This window comes from Ambystoma mexicanum, chromosome 1q (genome assembly GCF_040938575.1).
Source record: "Ambystoma mexicanum isolate Mex_15411 chromosome 1q, UKY_AmexF1_1, whole genome shotgun sequence".
Taxonomy (NCBI): Eukaryota; Metazoa; Chordata; class Amphibia; order Caudata; family Ambystomatidae; genus Ambystoma; species Ambystoma mexicanum.
Genome location: NC_090922.1, coordinates 1,389,321,053 through 1,389,337,611, shown reverse-complemented (window position 1 = coordinate 1,389,337,611; position 16,559 = coordinate 1,389,321,053). Strand labels below are relative to the sequence as shown.

The window sequence follows — 16,559 nt, the reverse complement described above, 5'->3', positions numbered from 1 at the left end:
AGTTTTGGGAAAAGTAAAAAACAGAAGAATCTGTGGAACTGGCAAGTGTGGACCAGGAGAAAGAAATTGAGTGGCATGGTAAAGAAGAAGGGAGAATAATTAGAATAGGCAAATACTTGCACAAGCTTCAAAAACATCGTTTGCAATAGGGATGTAACGGTATAACGGTATACCGTTAAAGATACCGTGAACAACTTCATTGAACAATAATAACCGTCACGTTGTTTATACCAGTATACCGTTTATACCGTTAAGTGTGCTTTTCAATCTGATTTGGAAAGGCTGCAGTAAGCAAGTGCTGCACAGTCTTGGTCTTGCACTGTTGGATGTGCCGTCTGCCAAGGGGGCATTGTTTGGCAGATAAGCGCATAGGGAAAGTGAGGGCACATTAGTAAATGCAGCTTTGCTGCTGTGACCGGTCTTTCTCTGATCAGCAGAGTCTGGTCAAAGATCAGCCGACTTTGCGCAAATTGTGTTGAAAGCCGCCCAGTGACTGAACCTTTGTGTTCCCCATGCAAAGCTGGTAACGATGAGCTGACTGACTAGTTCTAGAAGCATACCGGAGACTCCAGTTCATAGACTCGCCAGACCTGGATTTCATGGGCAAACTAGAACAAAGTTATTTTGTTTCAGGCATTATTTATTTGAAAGGCAGCATACAGATTTTAAACGTTTTTACAGTCATGCTGCTCCGCGCTACAGGTCAGATCTTCTATGGTGATTGTCCCGATTTTCAATTTGCAATTAGCAAGACAACAGGGACATCACAAGGGTAAGCTGAGGGCCTGAACTGAAAGTGAGCATTTTATTTTTCCTTTTGTTTGTATGTAAACAAATGTAATAAAAAGTTCAGTGACTTGCAAAACAGTGGAGCCAGGAGCACTTTGCTTAGCAACCACTCAGCCAGCAGGAGCAGAAATGCATCGATGCGCCGGGCTCGGCATCATGTGCCATTAGTTCAGTAAGTTAAGGTCCTACTGCACCGATCAAACACACATTGGAACAGCTCTTGCTCTGGCTGTGCAAATTGTAATAAAATTACAAAAAAAAGACAACCAGTGAAGTCATGCATATCTAATTACTCCCCCCAAGGTTTAGATTCAAGCAACTTGAGTTTCTCATAGTCATGGATCGGATAGCCATCCAGTTCTGTTTTAGCTTAGAATTCTGGGATTTGTAGTTTTCCCACCAATTTGAAAGATGGGGAACTAGACATCCCAGAATTCGAATGGGGGGAATTAACTGGATGCCCTTCTGAAGCATGTCCACAAACAACTTTAGCTCTGTAGACCAGGCATGGACTGGCCTTTAGGGCAATAGGCCCATGGCCGAACCAAAAACGCAAAATGCTTGTGTGGTCCCGTTTTTTGCGTCAAAGTGGGGCACTTTTTTGACCAAAGTGGGGCAGTTTGATGAGTGACTTCCCTATGCGGCTAATAGTTTTGACCACTGTTGCTGAATAAATATTCTTTTAAATGTACAATTTGCATCACATTTGATCAAACATCACCCCCTTGGGTACTGTTCAAACAGTGTTCCAATAGGAATGAATTCCCATTTGCAACTGTGGGCCTCTTTTATGTTGGTGCCCGACAATGTTATGCCCCAGTCTGACCCTGCTGTAGACTACGTGAAAACTGGGCCTATCAGTGCTTTCTGCTAGTAAATATATGCCCCCCCTCCTGTCCTCTGTGTAGATTTGCACATTGGCACTAGAGTTGTTGCTTCACTTGATCCTTCACCTACCTGCCTTCTGCATATGGCACTGGACTCAAGCAGGCATGACAGATTCTACATTCAATTTGAAGTATCCAGAGCAATGGGGGTGAAATATTTCTTAGGTCTATTCTCAATTTGTGACACCACCCACGAAAGCATTCCTCCCTCTGAACTCGCATCACAAGGGTCCTAATGCACTCAGACCTGGGGAAAACGGTAATGATGGGGCTGTGGTGAGGTGGTGGTCTAGGTCATATTTGTGCCGATATGTATTTTAACTTTGTAATTTTCAAAGTTTTTTTTTTTTTTTGCCACTATCTTTAAGAAGGTAAATGAACATTTATTGCAAGAATCAAGAAAGAAATCAACAGCACCCACTGAATGCTGTCCTTTTAGGATTACATGGGCAGTGGTGACTCCGACATCAGACCTTCATAATACACTAGGCTGATGGTAAACAAGCTATAGTGATTAGATCATTATGCAACCTTTTGGTGCGTCTGTGTTGGCTATGACATTTTGTCAAAAGAAACACAATGACATGGGCGTTCAGACTGCACATGAGTGACTTTAATGGGATTAAGAGTTGTCAAAACAAACTTTTTGTTGCAGCAAGGGGCCATGATGCCCATGCCATGTGGTTCCAAAAAAATGCAAGTCGAGGCCAATTTTCAAAGCAATGACCTGTGACTGAGCAGCAAGCTCATTGCTCAAAATGTGCATGTTAACACTTCCACTAGCCACTCTTTCATTCAAGGCGATCAACGAGTGAGCGCCATGAAAGACCAATACTGCAGCCGCCTTAGATTCCTGGAGGATCAGCTAAATCTGTGCAGAGACAAGTTTCAAAATGCTACCTTGCTACAGCTGGAAAATCCTGCCTGTGTATTCATAAGTTAACTAAAAAGCATTGACTTAATGGTAAGTTAAAGAACTTCAAATGCAAAAAGGCAATGTAAAAAAAAAAAAAATAGTTCTTTTTTTTGGTACATAGTTTCAATTGGAGCAGTTTTTAATGCCATTCTATAAACCATATGTGCCTGACACAAAATCAATATGTTAGCAATAGGAAGAATAAATACAGTGTCAAGAAGGAAAAGGATTTACTTTGGGTTGGCGGCTTTGGGTTTTATATATTTATAAAGGATAATGTTTTCTAAACATATGGCAATGGAGGATTTCCCTGGTTCTATCATTGATTTCACATATAATAAGTTACACCGCAAACTTCACTAATCTCTGCGGGTATTCCCTGCTGCCATACCAAAGGGTAACATGTCCGTGATTACTGAACACCTTTTGGACCGAAGTAAACTAAAGGCTGTAACATAAAGAGAGAGAGAGTGCGTGTGTGTATGCGCACAAGCGCATACTACCATCAGCCTCCATTGATCTGTGGCATGCAGATTATCAAGATGGCAACATGTTCATCTTCACCAGTGGGGGAGCTAAAAGCCTAAATGACCACTTAAGAAAAGCTATTAAGTTTGCTTTGCCAGTCACAGCAGGGCTCACTCCTCCCCCCCCTGCTCCTCTCCACACTTGCGTTTGTGTTGTTTGGTGGAAGTAAGGGGTGGCATTTCAGTGGAAAGTATGTTGAAAAGCCCAATTCTCGCCCTGGATGCCTGGTTTTGTTTGTGATGATCAATCTGAGAATGTATGACCTTTTAACAAATATTTTCTTAAGATTAGTTAACTCCACCTGCTATACTGCGATAACCATGATATACCGTCATTTGGCAAGAAGGTTATCGTACCGCCATAAAAATAATACCGGGAGACCCCTAGTTTGCAACACAAGAGCTATTTATATAAAATGTTAACATATAAAAGTTAAAAAAACATCAGTGAGGAGTAAAAATATGCAATTTAAATAAAAAGAGATCAAAATATATTCTTAAACACAATAACCAGACAATAGCATTTATATAACTCAAATGAAGGGGACTTGCCCACTTATATGACTACAAACATACTGTTCTTTTTTGCAATAAATGTGTTTTAATTTCTATTTTGAAATGGAAACAAAATGGAGCAAGACGTAGAGAATGCAGAGGGGAACTCAACAAAGGAAACTGTTTAATTACTTAGATGTGTTACTTTCAACTCTGCATGCCTTGAATCATTCCAGCCAGGCCTCTTTACCCACCACCAACCATGACTCACCTGTCCATCTGGCAGTTGCTGTCATAGCTGAAGGCACACTTCATGATGCTGTCAAGGGTCATCAAGCTGACATGTTGGAACAGTTCCACCGACTTGTCTTTAAGAATGAGCTTCTCCCACTTATCCTGGCATACAAACGACATGGAAAGCAAAGGGTAAGTGTTTGCATAGAGTGTTAGCTTAAATCTCTGCACCCGTCAAAAGGAAGGTAGATAAGTCGATAAACATGGTTAGAACATCACTTACAACAGCCCCGGCCAATAACTAGCTCTCTGTCCATTACTAAAAAATGTCATTACAATAGAATGTCTGATCTAGCCACATTGTATCTCACTCAGTAGTAATTGTAATTGGTTATTTATAACATACTTAGTACCCAGAGGTTTATAAGCATGGACCCGGGGATCGAACCTGGGTTGCTCCACTTCGTCTTGCTTCCAAGGCGATCACGTTTCCCCTGAGCTGTCCTCCGAAGTACAATGGACTTGTCTGTGCTTGGGATGTTCTGTCGCTCTTCTTCAGACATGCTTAAATCTGGTTGAAATCAAAATGGATGCCCTTCCATGCAAGAAGCAGCATGGAACAGAGCCAAATGTTCCGATTTCTTTTTTAAAATGTGGGGAGTTGGAAAATAGCAGGAATTGTCCAAAAACATGGTAATGTCTACCATATATAGTATGCCAATATATGGATGTGGCAATACTCAATTGAAGAACATACATTATGAAAATTACAGCCAATTTTCCACTGGTGAGAAAAGGAATAAGAATTCTTACCAACATAATTTTGCTTGACTTTGAAATCAATTTCACGTAAGGTTTTAACACATCGTAATGGAATGCCGGTGTAATCAATCGACGATGCTGGAACCACTTTGGCCCGGAGAGGATTAGCAATCCTTTTCCTAAAGGACAGAAGCCAAAAGCAAGCTGTCAGATGTGGTTGAGTCTACTAAAAAGATATGAAACAAGTTAAGAACATCATTAACAACAACAAAACCAATATAAATGCATACAATCTTTAGTTGTTAACCCATTGTATATGAGCTATTAGACTTATTTTCATACATTTCATGAGAGTGTGGGCATGTGGCACAACAGTGGCAAATGGCATGTGGCACTGGGGGCTCAGGCTTATCCAGGGAATGGAGGGAACCAACATTACTATGGGTGGTGATCCGGAAGTCTAATCCGGTAACACAATGTAGGTGAGGCTACTTTGGGATTTCTGCCACCGATTAAGTCACATTTTCTCACCAGAGCGAAACATCATTAACCCTAATGCTGGCAAGATAGCTCAGTGGGTTGAGAAATTAGTGCTGCAATCTGTGTGATCAGCAGGTCCCAGGTTCATATCAAGGCACGGCCAAATCAGCCTTTCATCCTTCCGTAGTTGATAAATAGTATCACCCTTTGTTGGGTAATAATTGTATGTAAATATGTTCTATGTGCATCCCTGTGGCCAAAGCGCTATGTAAATAACAAATTATTAACCCAGCCTTTAACACAGTTTCTCGCGCTTTGCATAACCATCACAGTGTTCTTGCTCAGGCCAGCCTGATGGCCATACTTTTATTTTTTTCAATTGTGTTTGGTTGAAACAATCTTTTACAAAAACGAATCACAACTAAATACTTTCTTTAAACAAACAAAAAATAGAAGGACGATTCAGAAAAATCAGCAAAACCAGAAGAAGAAAAAAAGGAAATACGGCATATTACCACCAAACAACACATTGCAAACATACCACTAGTTATCACATATAAAACCATTCGTTATAAAGCAATATTTAAAATTAAAGAGAGAATCCTTACCTATAAAAATTTCCATTTATCCTAAACACTGTTATGATCACTATGACATTACTCTAACTCTATAAGCAACAAACCTAAACAGTGATTTCAGATTTTTTAAAGAAGGAAAGAAAAAAAGAAAGACCTACGTAACATTTAGGCATGTAGAGAGAGTAGTTAATCAACAATATTGCAGCTGGCAAGCACCTGCACAACTGCGACTGTTAAAGGATTATGGACACCAGTAAACGATCCCAAAGCTTTCTGGTATGAAGTCAGCACTCAAAAACCAAATCTTGTAAACAGTTGAGATTTAACTTTACCGGTTCCTTGACAGTCCTTTAGGAGATGTTTCGAAGTTTGGGCTTTCGGGTTCTAACAACTTTCACACAGCTTTAAGGCCAGAGCCCCTTGACCTCTTTGTGCCAAGACTTCACCAGTTCTTGCTTAATTTAATCGGATTCTGAGGAAATCGTTCCTTATTTTCCAGTCTGGAAATTTAACCAAATAGCTTGGAACGAAGCCCAGATTTTTTTCTTCTACTATGAATTGATTGGATCTTGTTTTAGCCTGCATCGAGTCAATTGTAGTGATCCAATCCATTTCTGCCAGCTTTTTTTGGCCTTGCAGGGATTATGTAGCAGAGTATCCAAATCTGTACTTGCCTTTGATAATTCATCATTGGCCCATTCTTCCAATTTTGTCAGTCTCTCCGAACCGCCCCTCTCAGAATGCTCTCTAATGTCCCTGTATAAAATATTCTCCTGTGCAGCTGAGATAAGCCTAAAGAGTGACATCAGCTTCCATTCTGCAATGATTTTTAAGGAACTTAACCCTAGTTCGAATCTGAGGAGACTCATTGAGATACTTATGGGAAGATTGAGAACTTTCTTCCATACCCTCCCATTTCTGCCAGTCTGCATGCCACAGGAGGGGTTTGGTTTCAAGCCCATAAAGTATAACTGGTATAACTTTTGCTTTGTAGAATCGAATCAGTGGCAGTATAGAGAATTTACAATATTTTACTAGAACTGTTTTCATCTGGGCCAGTATTGACAGAGTTTTATTTTGCAGATCCTTTTCCACCTTGCAAATCGCAGGAGACACATATATTTTGAAGCCCAGATATAACAGCTCTTCTACTCTCTCAATTTGCTGACCTCCTATCTCCCAATGACTGTAAGGAATTTTTTGACGACTTTGTCTAAACACCATAATTTTGGATTTTTTTGGGTTGAGTGCTAAACCATTCTCCCTAGCGTAACTGTCCAGTCCATAAAGTAATCTCTAGAGTCCCACAGGAGAGCAATCTAGAAGAACCACGTCATCCGCGTATGCCAGCCAGTGAACCCTTGATTTACCGATCACTGGACTGGCCAACGCACATGGCTTCAAGCAGTCCCCCGTGTCTGCCAAATATAATTTGAAAAACAGCGGGCCACCCAAACAACCCTGCCGAACCCCCTTTTGCACTTTGATAGACTCAGGCAGATTTCCTTCCTCATCAAGTCGAATTCTTATGGTATTGTCTTTGTGGAACTCGATCAGCATGGCAAGCAACCCCTCAGGAATGCCCCACGCTTAACTTTGCCCACAGTCTACACCTGTCCACCTGATCAAAAGCTCTAGAGAAGTCCACCGAGGCCCCATACAACAGATTTCCTCCAGGATTACCCGACTTCTCTGACATGACACTGAGTGCGACCCCGTTTAAAGCTGTTGAGAGGCCCTTATGAAAGCCAGTCTGGTACTTAGAGAGGATCTTATGTTCTTTTACCCATTTCTCCACCTCACCCAAGAGGATCTTCATAAAAAGCTTTCCCTCTAGATCTAAAAGGGCGATTGGACGATAATTGATTGGTGGCATGCGATCCCCCCTTTGAAAAGTGGAATTATTATGGCCGACTTAGGTAGGTAGGAGGAAAAACTTTCTTTAGCAACATTTCCACATATAACCAGACTAACAATTAGGCCCATATAGTTGGATTCTCTTTTAACACTAAATACGTGATCCCATTTGGACCAGCTGCTTTGGAGGACAAGCTCTTCTTAATCATTTCCTCCAAACTCTGTGTGTCTAGCGGTAGTTCCCATTTCACACTCTCCGAAACTACGGAAGTGGGACTTTTGCATATGCCAAACGCGAGAGCGAGATAATCCACCCAAACCTTTTCGGGGACCAAGTTGCAAAGTGAGCTTTTTGAACAACCCTGAAATGAATTTATCACCTTCCAAAAGTGACCAGAATTCCTGTTTGCCACCAATTTTAGCATTAGTTCACTGTCATGCTGGAGACTCATGGCCTTCCTCCCCACCAACCATTGTTTGTACAACTGACAAAGTGCTTGAGATTTATTTCACTGTTCATTCAAACCCAATTTCAACTTTTTTCTTGGTTCGATCTTTTTTCATCACCATCGTGGCTTCATCAAAAGCGTGACGACGCACTTGCATTTTCCCACCTCCTTCCACACTCGGCGGGCAGGTGGACCAGATAAATTTAGTAAAATTGGCCAGAGTGCAGTTACGCCTTAGTATGAAGTCAGGAGTTTCAGTGAGGCACTTATTCAGACTCTCCCCATCCCTCTTATATTTTTGGAGACGTATTCTCCCTTTCCTACTGTCAACCAGCTGTCCATGCCTACATTGCTCTTCAAAGAAAGTCTCTGAAAAAGTCAGGGCCAACCTAGAGTGGTCGCCTCCCCCCCTTTTATCTACAATCATTGAGACATTCTGGGAAAAAAGGTTGAAAGACAAAAAGAAATAGTCAATAATTGAACTGATTTACCCTTGTGATCTTGTCGAATGGCTGGGATGGCTGGGATGTCCCCCGGAAGAGAACCGTTCCCCATTTTCAGCCCCCAACCTACCAGAAACTCAACCCAAGCTCTACCTCTCCCTGAGGGTTTCTTTCCTAGTGAAACCTCCCCCTCCTTTGTTGGGCACAAAAAATATGAATTTAAATCACCCCCCAATATGATTTGCGCGCCCCCATAGAGGAGCTTAATTTTCTCCATTGAATCAGCCAGCTCCCTAAAAAAAGCATCTTGACTTGATCGCGCGGGATTCCAATACACATTCATAAAAATCATATCAGACATAATGACCTGACATTTCAATGAGACCTTACAAATTTGGATCCCGCCTTCATTTTCTAAGATTGAGATAGAGTCTTTCAGTATGGAGTTTCTGATTTCTACAAGCTGCCCTCCTTTTCACTTTTTGTGTGGCACCCTGGGAGATCACTCTAAAACCCTCAATTTCAATGGGGTTCACTAACCAAGTTTCTTGTAACATTAAAATGTCCCCCAAATTGAATAGGAGCCCCCTCATTTTTTGTGATGTGAATGTATTGGGACCCCGCGTGTTCCAACAGATAACTTTAAACTCTTTTTGGCTAAAGGTGCTGGGTCCCTACCCCCAGCTTGAGGAGAAACTGGGACATAATTTCTGGAAGTAATGATATAGGCAAATTGTCTCTAGTCAGACCATTATCCATGACCCTTGTGGCCATGGGATGGCCTTCCTGTAATGCTACAGACCATTCTGTTGCTCTTGCGGTCCAATTGGGCGTGTTCTGTTTTGTCTTCTCCAAATCTGTCGGGCAGATATTTAACACTTGTATTCCCAGACCTTCTAGCTCCTTTGCTGCTCCTTTTATGGCCTCTTTACATTCTCTTGAGGTCAAGCCAACTTCTACCAGATATGCATTTTGGATTTCGGGAAAGCAAATGTATTCGAAGTCTTCAGATTTGATCAAATACAGACTCCACACTTTCTTAAGAAAAAACACAATGGTACTTCTACATAGTGACTTAGTTGCTTTTTTATTCGAGACCAGAGAAAGCCAGAGCTTTGGAATCGCAAAAACTGAAGTTTCTGCCTCGATGGCTGCCCCCTGAATAAATTGGTGCAAATCCTCTTCTGAAGCCTCCTCTGTAACATCACTTCTTTTAATCTCTTCTCTGGCTTTCCCCATTCCATTATGATCCATATTCAGGGAGCAATGTTTCCCTGGCCCTATTTTCACTTCTTCAACCATCACACTTTTGCCAGTGCTATATATTTTTGGTTGACCTGGCTGTGGATGGGAGCTGTCCTTCCATAAGGGATAGCCACTGCCTGTGCTTTGCTATTTACATCAATCGGTTTCGATGCTGCAAGTTGTTTATTTAATAAGAAGATGGGAGCCACTGGGATTTTCTTATTATTACTGTCCTGACAAAAAATGAGGCCCGATGGCTCCTCCACCGCTTCCTTCCAGTCCGTTTGTAGCCCCATGCTTACAGTAATCACCCTGATTTCTTCCTGGGTGGTGACTTCCAACTCGTCGGGTTTCTTATCTTTGCGAGAGGGGGCCTCTTCCTTATAACTATCTATTGAAACGGCTCTATTGGGAGCCAAAACAGGATCAACGACTTCACTCCCATCTATTGGATGGACTGCCTTTGTTTTGGGAAGTGATTTCAGGAAGGAGATTGTTTTGGTTTCCTTGATTTTTGGTTTTCTTCCCTCGCTCCTGAAAGCACACCGCCCCTTTGCTTTTCCTCTTCCTTCTGGCCTCTCTTTTCCTTTATCTCTTTTATTTTCGGATAAACACTGCCCTGTCTCTTTACATTGCTGATTTTTCCCCTCTTGGGTTATTTGAGGACTATCTTCCTCCTAATTTGGTGCTTGATCCATAGTCTCTAGGGACGCATCAACTGCGTTATCCATCTGCAATAATTCTTCTAAGACAGATTCGGACAGGGGAGTATCATTGAGTATAGAGGAATTTCTCTCCTCTTGATCTTCTCTTGTTTCCTCTTGTGTCCCACTCACAATTGGATGAGTTTTGTCAAGAGATCTTTGACCAGGAGTGAAATGTTCCCTTCCTCCTCTTTTTTTGACACCAATGAATGTTGGATTGCAGAGATATCCATTCCCTGTTTTACCAATTCCAATTTGCCAACGGTGCCAAGGAGGAATTGATGATGTTATTGCACCCTACCAAGTTTGAATCCAAGTTTGCCACCTCCCTTGTCAATTTTAGGAGGAACCCTGCTTGCCCCTGGACCTCTGTCCTTAAAACTTCAAAAAACAGAAACCATTGAGTTAAGAACAAAATGAAGGGCTGCACAAAATTAAGGGCTGCAAAGTTATTATTGTCTCTCGCTTGTGTGATATTCAGTGGCGATGAGGACTCTGGAGCTACTGAACACTCCTCTGATTCATCTCTAGAGTTGTCGCCAGAAGATAGAGTGCATATTACATCTTTGATCCGAGATCCCTCGTCAACCTGGCCAGACTCTCTTTCATCTTGAAACGCGGATTCAATGGTGTAAGAAATCTCATGTGCATCCACCTTTCCCGTGTCATTCACAGTTTGCTGCGCTATAAGTTCTTGGTCGATTATAAGTGTGTCTACATCATTGACACTTGTACTTCTTTTGTTCCCAAAGTGACTGTCAATTTTTTTCTGAATTTTTTTAGTTGTTAGTGTGTATTCCAGACCACGCTTCCATGCGTGGACAATACCTTTCCTTCAATTTGGCCAGATCTTGACCCCGGCGTATGAAACTCCATTCCAACCTGATAGGAGCCTTTGAGTGCACTTGGGCTTGAATGACCTGTATCGTGGGATATTCTACTGAACCACCACTATTTTCCACCAGGCCCTTTTCAGGTTCGCTGTTTAAGGCTTCAGACTTGACTGCTCCAGATACAGGAGTGATTCCAGCCTGCTCCGGTGCTGAGATCATCCATCAATGGGTTACTACGGAGTTTCATCATTGTCATAGATTAACCACTGCACACTCTGCTATATAAGGCAAAATAGTGTATTTAAGGAGTTTATTTTAACTGCAATTGTAGTCACTTGTGGAGCCTGTGACGCTAGTCACACCTCAAGCAACTGACCAGCCCCAATCAGCAAACCCTGGCTCCAAGCTTTACCACTACCTAGTAGTTGGCTGCTGGTTTAGGGGGTAAGCAATGTGGAGGAAATAGCTGGCTGATGGTATGGGGGGTGGGCTGTGAGGAGGAAGTAGGGACAAAAGCAAAATTAAACCCCAAGACAAACACCCTTGCCCACTTTCCTTGGGTTAGGATTGCACTTAGTGTTCCCAGCTACTGGTTTAAGCACCAATCCGCATTTGTTCATATTTCAACTGTTATCCCTTCTTTTTCCTTAACACAAAATTTAAAGAAACTAACAGATAATGCCAGCAATCGCAATTGCTATAGACTGAACCAGCACAACTCTGCGATCTGCTACTTTTGAATAATCGCTCGGCACACACTCGTTCACAGCTCTTCTAGAGCAGAGCCTAATTAGCGGGATCAAAGAAACACAGTTTCCACAGGCACCCAGCACAATGCACAATGCCAGCGAAATGCTGCACGCAGTTCTACACATATGATGGCCGATTGGCGGGATCAAAGAGACCCAGCACTACAGTCTCCCACAGTCTCCCACTCCGATCTGGCGCCCGGCACACGGCCCCCACAAATCGAGTGCTAATGATAATGACAGTACCTGATCAGCGGGTCAGCTTCAGGTTTCTCTGACCTCACTTACTCCCCCCTAACTCTCTTGACCACCCAAACTCTCTCGGGGCTCACTCCGGTCCACTTGGGGGATTACCGCTTCAGGCCGCCCACCTGGGCCACACGAAACCACCGCTCGACCTCGGCCTCAGCCTCCACACCGCAGGTCGCAAATCGCTGACCAGGAAGAAACGCTCGCCTGCACCTGCGACAGTGAGCAGCTCTACACCACTCTCTCTCTCTCTCTCTGATCTTCCTGTTCCTGTTTGAGCAAAGAACCTTCCGCAACGTCACCGTAAAGCCGCACTGAAAATGGCACAGATTCAGCCGCTTCCGACAGTCTGATGGCCATACACACTTGTGGCATTTCCCTGCCCCTCTGACTTTCTGCCCAGTCTTTGTACTTATCCTGGACTGTGGCATTTGCCCAACGTACTGTCTCCCACAGCCCTGCTCAGTTTGTCCTAGTCTATCGCCACGCTACTCTGTGTCCAACCAGTACCTTTTCAGCAGCAGATTCTCTCATGTTCAATTCAGATGCTAAACTGCGCTGGTCAGCAGTGGTGTGTGCAGGGATTGGACTGGGGTGGCACGTGCTACGCCTGGAACCTGACTGGCCACCCCAGGTGCCACCTCATTATCCTAAGCTAGGATCATTATGTGTGCGTGCGCTCAAACTTCATGCCACCCCTGCATAAGTCAGTGCCCCACTTGGGCCACTCCTGTCAAAAGTCTGGATACGCCACTGCCGGCAGGCAGCAACCCCCAGTTTCAAGGCACCATTCGGTAGCCATATACATTCAGAAGTAAGATCTCCAGTGATCGGGGATTTTATCTCAGACTAAGGATCTGAATCCGCTGGCCAAATTGTTTGCCCTCCCTTTAAGTGTTCCAATAGGCTTGGCAGTTCTTTTCCAGTAAGAGCTACCCAAATATGGAATGGATTACCAAAAGTAATCAGACTTGGTAGCAACTATCTAATCTTTAGGAAGGCACTAAATGCATCAATCTATAGAGAATCCCAGCAGATTCCAAGGATAGTCAATGATTCTGTCAAATCTCCTGTCAAACTTGTGTTGTCCTTGTCTAAATGTATGCTCCATGCTACCTGTGGGCTCTGGCACAAAATAAATAAATAAATAAGGAGGCTTGTGAGTGCTTAGTGACATCCACAATAGAGATGAGCAGCAGCAAACCTAAGGAACTGATGTACTGTGCAGGCTCATGCGGTATTTCAAAAGAACAGGTATGTGCACTAGACACAATGTACCATTTCCTTCATATTGCAAAGATAGATGTCACATTTAAGTTAGGTATCACGTGCATACATACCGATCCACGGAACCACAAACTTGTAGATCACTGTGCCCTTGGGATCTGGCAGAGATCAACACAAAAAAACAGCAATTGAAATATAAACTGACAACATGTGTGCATAATCACGACATTTCTTTCAACATTTGTATGTATTATTAAGTGTGCTTCAGTTAATAATAGCTTTTTACACTACATTTCATAAATACAACAATATATAATGAATAATTATCTAAAACATATCTCACTACATACTGCAACATACTTAAAAAAATGTGCATATGTTTTGTTACAATGATACCTAAATCGTCATCATTTCTTTGGCATTTAAGACTTGGGATACACACAGCCACAGCCTAGAGATCGCTACCATAAGTGATAGACTATTACACTCTGGGCATCTTGCCCAGGACAGTTAAACAAAATGTCCCGATTCAGGGCACTGGGTTACAATACGTCTGTTGGTATCAATATCATCTCTGCAAAGCCGACCATCTGACCTCTCCAGCCCCTGCCAGTGACCCGTTGCAGCAAGAGTTTGCAATTTATTAAATCGGAGCATCATTTTTATTCCCCGCTGCACTGGAGAGGGATGAATAACTAAGTACCTGGCTGAGGTCAGGACTCTCCTATATAATCCCCAAATTCCTGAAAGGTCTTTTATTTACATTTTTTTATTGAGAACAATAAGCATATAAGACTCTTACAATATATATACTTGAACCAATGAAAAGAAAAAGCAGATGATATAACAAATAAATAGATAGGATAATATCAGAGTCTCATACGGTATTATATACATTCTGTAACCTAATGCATAAAATGCAATTTAAGATGAGCTCATAGTTGTGTAAAGCATCCTGATATGTCTTTAAACTAGCTAGTTGTGCATGTGATTTACTCCAGCCCCATACCAAGAAGCTTCGTTAAATTCTCGTACACCACAGGGTAACCAAGGTCCAGCTTCGGATTCCAACCTATCAAATCAAAATATTCTTCACAGCCTTTTTTAAATTTACCTAGTACATTACTACAGTTGCTTTCCATAGCATCACCCAAAAGTTGTAACAGAGGGCAGGAAGTACTCAGAAATATCTGTATATACAGTACACAACCACAGTGGTCGATATAGAGGTCAGTCGCAAAGCTGACTGCTTCCACAAGAATTCCCTGCAGGAGTTCTACAATTCTTCTCCATATTAAACCTTCCTGCTTTTTTAACCAACTATCATGATTTGCAAAATTGAGCTCTAAACCATATGATAGCATGGTAGTAAGACACTGTTTATAAGCAAAACAGACTCCTACTAAACTATAGCCTGTTGCATTGCAAGCCAATTTTTTAATTGCAGGTATGAGGGTCATACATTTCGCTTGCTTACTAGCAACTAATTCTCTATAAATGCTCTTATCCACAACTGTCGGTAGGTACTCGTACACATTCTAACTCCACCTTAATCACTAACCTACTCTTGTGTTCCCTACCAAATCTCATGTACTTGGTTTTTCCCAGTTAATTTGAAGATCGTTATCCATGGCGAACTCACAAAGCTTGGCCGCACATCTCCTTATGTCAACGTATGTATGATCAAACACCAGAATAACGTCAGCATATGCAAGCCAAGCTATTTGAGTTGCCCCTATCTTTGGGGGACAACTAGCATCTTCCACAGTGTCAGCCAGATCGGCCATATATTTTTTATTTCATTTATTTGAATTTGTAAAGCGCGCTAGAGCCCAGGGGCATTGAGGTGCTCATTCAAGAGAGCTAGTCCTAACACACACCCCTGCTTTACTCCCATTACTAACTTTAAGTCCTTAGAGAATCTACCATAGCTGTCCATCTTCACTCTTATTCTAGTGTCTGTAAAATATAATAAATGCTCAGGAATACCTCTGGCCATGAACTTTTTCAATAGTTTACCCCTCTTTACCGTATCAAAATCCGATCGAAAATCAATTAATAGGGCATACAGCGGTGGCTTATTTTCCATCCTCGATTCCTCTATTAGCATGCTCAATAACATGACTTGTGTACCGTATCTCGCACAGATATCAGTTTCATTATCCTTAATACATTTTTTCAATTCTCTCAATATACAATCACCAAACATCTTTCCAGGATAGTCCAATAATACCAATAAACGGTAATTACTGGGTTCACTCCTGTTGCCATTTTTAAAACAGACACCAATATTGCACTCTTTTAAGAATCGGGCAGAACACCTGTTCTAATAATCAGCTTAAACAAAAGGAAAAGCACCTCTCGCCAAAACTCTGTATCCCTTTTAATTACAATAGTACGAGCCCATCAGGGCCCATAGCTCACAACGTGTTCATCTTATTAATACACTCCATGACATCCTCCTTAGATATACACATCCTTTCCTTATAGAACGCCTTACAACACATTGCTTCACCAGAATCCATGCCATATTTGATTTCCCAAAAACTCAGCCACACCCCCTCATTTATCTGATTTATCAAAGCACCATCCTTTCCACCCTTCCACCTATTAAAGTTTCCTGCCATTCTGCATTCTTGGCTGCAAACCGATACCACTTTCTCCAATTACTATGCTGTTTCTTTGCACACTTTATCTGTTGTTGGCTATCATCATAGCTAGTACCCATTCTATTGAGGCTGCCACAATTTCCTTTTATCATTCCGTATCTCCAAGTCAAATACCTGTTTCCCCCTTCCCATCTGTGTTATCATACGGTTCGTACCAATTGGCACAAATCTCTCTGTTAATTGTTTAATCTGATCAACTACCTGATTCGGATTACTCATTAAATTACCCACAAAGAAATCTACACCAGGTGGAGAAGCACAGTATCTGCATATCACTCTTATATTTTCTTCTGTCCAACCAATTTTCTTAATCATATTATCAACGTGTACATTGTGATGCTGGAAATGCTTTTGGAAGGACAGGGCCTCCTCGTCCTTGTCCAACCACTTTTCTGTTGGTGTTTTCTGTGTGTTTTTCTGCACAGGAGTCCAGTTTGGACCCCTGGCAGTGCAGCTCTTTATTTTT

At 42.1% G+C, this 16,559-nt stretch overlaps 1 protein-coding gene across 1 annotated transcript in view; it reads right to left on the bottom strand.

The window, feature by feature from the left end:
- LOC138547938 (cytochrome P450 4B1-like) overlaps positions 1–16,559 on the bottom strand; it is a 183,133-nt gene that overhangs the window by 125,438 nt on the left and 41,136 nt on the right. The window contains exons 3-5 of the mRNA XM_069642246.1: positions 13,538–13,582; positions 4,662–4,789; positions 3,886–4,010 (exon numbers count right to left, since the gene is read on the bottom strand). Coding sequence (XP_069498347.1) covers positions 3,886–4,010; positions 4,662–4,789; positions 13,538–13,582 — 298 coding nt within the window. The remainder of the gene's footprint in view (positions 1–3,885; positions 4,011–4,661; positions 4,790–13,537; positions 13,583–16,559) is intronic.